At 39.5% G+C, this 7,077-nt stretch overlaps 1 protein-coding gene across 1 annotated transcript; it reads left to right on the forward strand.

The window, feature by feature from the left end:
• Window positions 1–939: 939 nt before the first annotated feature.
• LOC118797077 lies at window positions 940–6,867 on the forward strand. Its single transcript, XM_036556300.1, has 4 exons — window positions 940–998; window positions 3,964–4,314; window positions 5,287–5,502; window positions 5,578–6,867. The coding sequence occupies exons 1-4, from the start codon at window positions 947–949 to the stop codon at window positions 5,892–5,894; spliced, it is 936 nt and encodes a 311-aa protein (XP_036412193.1). The 5' UTR covers window positions 940–946; the 3' UTR covers window positions 5,895–6,867.
• The last annotated feature ends 210 nt before the right edge of the window (window positions 6,868–7,077 follow it).

Below are 7,077 nucleotides of genomic sequence, written 5' to 3' on the forward strand. Positions count from 1 at the left end.
ATAATGCTCACTTATACCATATGGAGTTAAATATTATGAACTGTTCACCAAAAAGTATTTTTAGATGTTGTGGTCAATATTTTAAGAATTACAATAATTTATTAAATGATAAATAATATTCTCTATTTATTCATTTACATTTTGTTCTTTTAAAATATAAATTATATATATATTAAACCTGCATATAACTGAAAGAACTGTCATTACTGAGTGAGGAGAATAAAAACAGGCTGAAATATGGTGGGCGTGCACTGCAGCGAGTCACCCTGTAAAACCTGAAGTAATCATTTAAAAATCAGAGGCGTCGGGTCGGGAGTTTGTCACACCACGCTGTACGTCTTTACGTATTAACATCACACACAGAGGCTCAAAAAGAAGGTGCGGCTCAATGTTTAGGCCTCAAATGATCATAATCAGCATTATACTGATGAATATATGATGACAGCGGTAGATAAATCAATCACATCCAGAGTTCTCTTTAAATTTTCTTTCAATTATCAGATTCATCCGCTCGGGGAAGGGCTCTGCAGCACAACCTACGCTACTTAATGTTCTTTTAAATGTAGCATGCAATTACACATTTCTACCAGAGAGGTCCTCAAAAATCCTCAAAAGTGTAGCTTCATTTTTATTGCAGCTTAATTCTTAATGTTCTATAGCTCCATTGGTCATTTTAGAATCTTCTACAGCTCTGTTCATCATATAAGAGTCCTCCTAATTTTCTGAAACCTGTGCGTTGTACAGAACAAACATATTAGACTAATGTTACTCTGCAACCAAATTAGTTTTATATTATTTAAAACATTGATTCCAAACTTTTGAATGGTAGCGTATGTTGTAATACTGTAGCATTCATTATGCAGAAAAATAGTAAAAAAGGCTAATTTCAAATGAGTTGGTGAAAATATATGTTCTGTTTTCTACATTGATCAGGTCAGAAGGAACCATGTGCTCCAGATGTGGAGTCCTGTCACTGATCATTCTGCTGTTTATTCCAGGTAGGATTATTCTGCCTTTACTGAACTGCTGTGTGTCGTCTAGTCAAGTCAAGTCAAGTCAAATTTATTTATATAGCGCCTTTTACAACAGATGTTGTCACAAAGCAGCTTTACAGAGAATCCGGGTCCGCGCCCCCAGTGAGCAAGACTTGGAGACAGTGGCAAGGAAAAACCCCCTCAACAGGAGGAAGAAACCTTGAGAGGAACCAGACTCAAATAGGGGAACCCATCCTCCTCTGGTCGACACTGGATAATGGCACAGACACAAAACAGTATAAGTGGATACAGTTTAACACCACTGTACAGTGCGCCGGCCGCATCAGTCACGTCTAGTGTGTATAGTGTAGGGTAACTTGGGGAAGGGTAGATTCTGACCAGATAGCTGCACTTTTCTGGATATTTTTAGGTGGTGGTTCACACTCAACTCAAGCAGTGACACTCAGTGTGTCTCATTTAAAGGCCATTGCTAGGTAGAGTGTCCTTAGCAGCTGCATTCTGCGGAGGAGCCTCCTCTGCTTTTATAGCGGCAAACATGTGATACTGCCTACCAAGGATTCATGACTCTACATAACTCCTGACCCCGATCAGCTGTGAAGCTGAGTTTGAGGTGTTTGAACAATGAACGAGAGTTCAGAAGGGCAGTTATCGAAGTCAATAAAGAGGAGGGGATTTTTTAAAAAAGTACACAAGCTGAAATTAAACGAATGAAACGAGACATCCCTATCCATAGCTTGCAGTAATTTCACACCTGTGAACAGATTGAGGACTAAGCTTTTCAAATTTTCTCTGTTTTCTCTGCTTCTAACTACAAAACCACAGTTGAACCATCACTGCACAGATTAGTTAACATTAGAGACTTTCCTGTCTGCCGTCGCTCCACAGTCAGCTATGTCCCGAAACATTCTTCATCGCAAGGGCCCGAACGCAGACGTTTCAAGCTACGCAGGCAGGGTTTCCTGCATGGTTGCATTAAAAAATGTGTCACTATGCATTTCATAACACAACGTAAGCATAAGTTGCATTCTGAGCATTACACTTACATAGTCTCACTGAAAGATGGCTTACAGAAACATTAAAAATATGACACATTATCTCCTCTCCATTCTTAAGCAGGTTACTCGCCTCTATTTGTCCACGTTTAGCTGTTGAGGCTGTTGGAATAACAGTAAATCCCTCTCTGATTTGTCCTCTACCGCCCCCCTCAGTACTGAGTGTTTTAACCGCCACAGGAACATAAGAACGCACGGTGAGTTTGTACAGAATGACTGAGTGTTTGCAATGTAATGGCCGACCGCTGTAATTTGCATTCACATACTTGCATTGAGTGTGTTTCTGGCCTTGGATCTAGTTCAGATTTAGTTTTGACTAGTGACGTTAGCCTGCTTTCACCTGCTTTATTTTAATTAAGAGCTCCGTTCTGGTTTCAGCTATCACTTTGCCTCCCTCACTGTTTGTTGGCTTAGGAATATTAACCCTGTACTTTATGTACTTAAATTAATGTGAGTGGAACTGAGATGCTGACAACTTTACTCATCAATGCTAAAATATAGCTGTTCATCCATATAAACACAGGACACTTACATCCTTTTCAGCTATTTATGTGATAAACTGGTGCTTAATTTCATGTACAAATGGGGGCAACATACATTTAATTTTTTTTTTCTAAACTGGCCCTGCTCCTTCATGGTAGTAGCTTGCGATGCAGAGGTTATGGGAATTCAGGGCTGGGAAACATACACCGGAGCATCCTCAGAATTTGGCCGAAAGAAGGCCGCATTTTAAGGATCCTGTGTTTTCTTTTGAAATGGCATGGTGCGTATGACATATGCACCAAAAATGGGACCTTAGAAGGTTGCAGCCCCACAAATGAGATACAGTGACTGACACTTGTACCAGCACCACACACACCACCGTGTTACCGCACGTTCACACTGGCAGTGACGCGACTCTACAAATAGGCCGGAGGTCATTCATTTTCAATGAGAGCTGTGATTTCCAGTGACAGGATGCAGCATCAACACTGGTATCGAGAAGTGAAGAGCGTCGGTGATGCAGCAAAGCAAAGTTCAACTTTATGCAAATTAAGAGCGATGTGGCTAGTACCAATTAGAACTGAGCAGGGTGGTACGTGCTTTATCTCCTGCCACTGTGAAATGGTATGCTCCTTTTTGGATTCTGTATCTCAGTTCCCGAGGAGTGGCAGTGGCACTTTCACCACAAACAGACAGCAGCGATTGCAAAGACCAAACGCTGTTTTTTTTCACATACCAACATGTTGCTGTCTCTGTAAATGCAAATTAAGACTATACTACGCAATGCACCATATATAAACAATGTCCAGAAACGCCACTGACTTCTCTGGGCTAAAGCTCATCAAGATGGACTGACGCAAAGTTGAAACATGTTGCTTTGTAGTAAGAGAGTGCAGGTGCTCGACTGACCTACCTGCAGTCCAGACCTCTCTCCCATTCAAAATGTGTGACACATTATGAGCCCAATATATGACAACAGAGACTCCGGAATTTTTAACAGCTAAAATGAAATATCAAGCACTTCCCAAACGATTACTGAGTGTTAAAGGAAAAGGTGTTGCTCCTGTCCGGACTTTTCTGGAACATATTGCAGGCATCAAACTTAGAATAAGCATACAGCTCTCACATTAACATGAATTTAAATTACCTTAGTATTTACCTCCAACCTCCCAAATGTCTTTGGATCAACAGCATCTTTTGTGTTTTTATTCTTATTATTAAATTTATTATTTTATACACCAGCATCCTCAGAGCTAACTGTAAATGACTGAGTGCTGTCAGGTTCTGTTTCTAAAGTACCTATATGTGTGTATCTGATCAAAAATGTGCTGCCAACAGTGGAAATCAGAAAACCAAAAAAGCAGAATTAGAGTCAGTTATACAGTGTAAGTCTGTGAGGAGTTCAGATTGGTGAGATCTGTGCACTGTTTCAGTTTCAGGTTCTCTGGGTCAGAGAGTGACCGTGTACTGCAGTCCTCAGACTGTCTGCGCTCTGAGAGAATCAGCAGTGAACCTGATCTGCTCTTACTCAACCACCAACAAACCTCAGCAAAGCTTCTGGTTCAGCCCCAAACTAAAGGCTAAATGGAGGAATGAGGAAGATCCAGAGGATTTAGCTTTAGACTCAGACTACGCAGGACGAGTGAGATACACTGATTATGGGTTCGGCTCTACTCTCACAATAACGGACCTGAGAGAGAGAGACTCAGGAGAATATCAGCTCATGATCATCACAGGAGGAGGAGAGAGATCTCTCAGCTCAGCAGTCAGACTAACAGTTTCAGGTAATACAGCTCAACTATAACACACAACACTATAATCTGCTGCTCATTAAATATTTTGTTCATGCATTATAAATGCAAGAAAACTTCATTTGACTGGGGATTTTCAAACTTTGCAACTGATACGAAGATATACAGTCCTGTGCAAATGTCTTGATACAATAATATGTAAAGCCGTTTACCTCAAACAATTATTTGAGCAAAACAAAACAAAAAAAAAAACATTGAAATTAATTCAAATAAAATAATAACAATCCATAGTGATTGTTTTTTATATGAATTTGCTATCTTAATCATTTCCAGATCTCTCCTGGAGGAAGTTCAGTATATACAGTTACCATCCAACACCTAGTTTATCTACTCAATCCTTCAGTAAATTAAATCAGGTGCTGCTGATGTCTGAAGAAAACCTTGTATCTCCAAAATGGTAACTTTACAGGAGAAGGAAAAATCTACTTCACTTTTAATGTAAGTCAGTGGAACCGGACGTTCATTCATCATGAAATTTACACACAATGTAAAGAGAAACAGGCATAAAAATATGTCAAAAACTGAAAAACAACAAAAAAGGAGATACAAGGTTTTCTTCCGATAGCAGCGATATATATTCATAACAACACATTCTTCTTACATTTTCTTGTATTTATTTGTATTTATTTTAATGTCTTGTAGTGTTTTTACTGGCAAAAATACACCAGATAAATAGTTTTAGACTTTTATGGCTGCCTAAGATTTTTGCACAGAACTGTATATCAGCACTGCTATAAGAAACTCCCTGTTTTGACTTTAGCTGCTCTTTACATTGTGTAGAAATTTCATGACAAATGGGTGAATAGAAATGATCGAAAAATTACTTAAAATTAAATATCATTACATTAACAGACACTGAAGTTGAGAACCTTTTTTCCTTCTCCTATAAAGTTACCATCTCGTACATATACACATTTCTTTATCTATATCATTATTTCTGCTCAGACCTGCAGGTGAGGGTGAGTCCTGTCCCTGTAAATCAGAGAGAACTGACCTGTATCACGTCCTGCAATTTGACTTCTACATCTTTTTACTGGTCTAAAAATGGAGGAAGAATCGACAGGAAATACAGCCAGAGCACTTTGGTTTCATCCAGCGATCCTGGCAGTTACTCCTGCTCTGTTATCACAGGACGCCATGAAACCTATTCCAGTGCAGTGTGTGAGTATCAGAGCTGTTTATAACTTTATGTTTATGAACTGATTCAAATAAAAAAGTAATGTTTTACTTTTACAGGTGTTTTTGATGAGAACTGTTGGAATGTGAGCTACACAGACAGAAGACTGTGTGCTGTGGAGGGATCATCAGTGGACTTTCTCTGCACTTACTCACATCCCAGTCATCTCACAGTTAATGAAGCATTCTGGTATTACAAGTCTAAAGTGGAGCCGAAGGATTTGAGTCTGGACGAGCGATTTTCTGGTCGAGTTCAGTTTCTCGGGGATAAAGAGGGAAACTGCACTCTGAGAATGAGAGACGTGAGAAAGAACGACTCTGGAGAATATCACTTTAGATTTGTTACTAACACTGACAGGAGGGGGATTCTTTGGTAAACCTGGAGTCATTCTGAATGTTACAGGTACCTCTCCACACCAAATCAGTCTATCCAGGCTCCGCCCACAATTACATTCTTTCCTAGCTACTGTTGCTACATTGGACACAGTTTATAGAACTGTTAATATTTGACAGAAGACTGTTAACAACTGAGTTGTTCCCAACAACTTCTGATTAGGTTGAATAAGATTTTTGCCAGTGTTCTGTAAAGCTTGTCCAGCTCAATAACAGTAGCTACAAAAGAACACAGTAGTGGGCGGAGCCTGGATGGTTCAGTTATGTCTGTTTGTTTCTAATTTAATTATTTTATTACAGTCTGAAGGAAAGATCTGCTCTGGACACATGTCTGGCCTCTTGATGAAGAGGGTTTGAATTCTATAAGTCATGTGCCAAAGTTTGCGCACCCTTGTATAGATGATGTTTTGTTGATTTTTTAAGTGAAAATATGTTAACAATCCTCTACAGAGACACACTTCTGCACATTTTAAAACACAGTTACTTCATTTGCTGAATTTAACACATTGGAAAAAAAATCATGAAATATAAAACATGGTCTATGCAAATGTTTTGGCACATTTTATATTGTATTGTGGTTTCTGCCATAGGTGCACTGCATGAAGAGCTTAGGGGGTGTAGCCATGCAAAGTGACTTCTGGGAGGTGCCACACTCCCAGTTGAAGATGGACGGTTTTGTGTGGTCTAGTTGTATTTATTGGAGTAATTGTGTCTGAGGAAGGTGGGCTTTGTAGTGAACTTGTGGTTAGAAGTGTCTACCCTCCTTGTATGATGTGTCTTCCCACTTCACCCCCTTCCTGTGTTTTTTGTTGGGGTAGTGCCAGGCTGGGCATTTCTAGTCTTTATAAAGACTTGCAGTTGAATTGCTTGTTCATTAAAGAGCATTTGCTGAGTTAAAGGCGCAGTATAAGATTCTGGAGAATGATTGTTGATATTTAAACTCAACAGCAAAACAAATACAGCCCTCCCTTCACTGCTCCTTCAGAAACTCCTCCCCCCAAATTCAGGGATGTGCATTCCCAAGGCAAACAACACTGGGCTGGCAAACCTTTTTTTTTTTAGATCTATGTGATCATATAACCCTTCGCAAACATTGTACAGTCAAATACTGTGATATAACATTAGAGCGAACAACACACAGCAAGCAATGTAACTAATGATAGCTGG

This window comes from Colossoma macropomum, unplaced genomic scaffold, assembly GCF_904425465.1.
Source record: "Colossoma macropomum unplaced genomic scaffold, Colossoma_macropomum, whole genome shotgun sequence".
NCBI lineage: Eukaryota > Metazoa > Chordata > Actinopteri > Characiformes > Serrasalmidae > Colossoma > Colossoma macropomum.

Bases quoted from the DNA above. Each gene is read 5' to 3' on its own strand.
- LOC118797077 (XM_036556300.1), top strand. From the start codon at position 947: ATGTGCTCCAGATGTGGAGTCCTGTCACTGATCATTCTGCTGTTTATT. The intron at 4,315-5,286 runs GTAATACAGCTC...ATTTCTGCTCAG, and splicing joins AGTCAGACTAACAGTTTCAG to ACCTGCAGGTGAGGGTGAGT. The intron at 5,503-5,577 runs GTGAGTATCAGA...TTACTTTTACAG, and splicing joins AACCTATTCCAGTGCAGTGT to GTGTTTTTGATGAGAACTGT.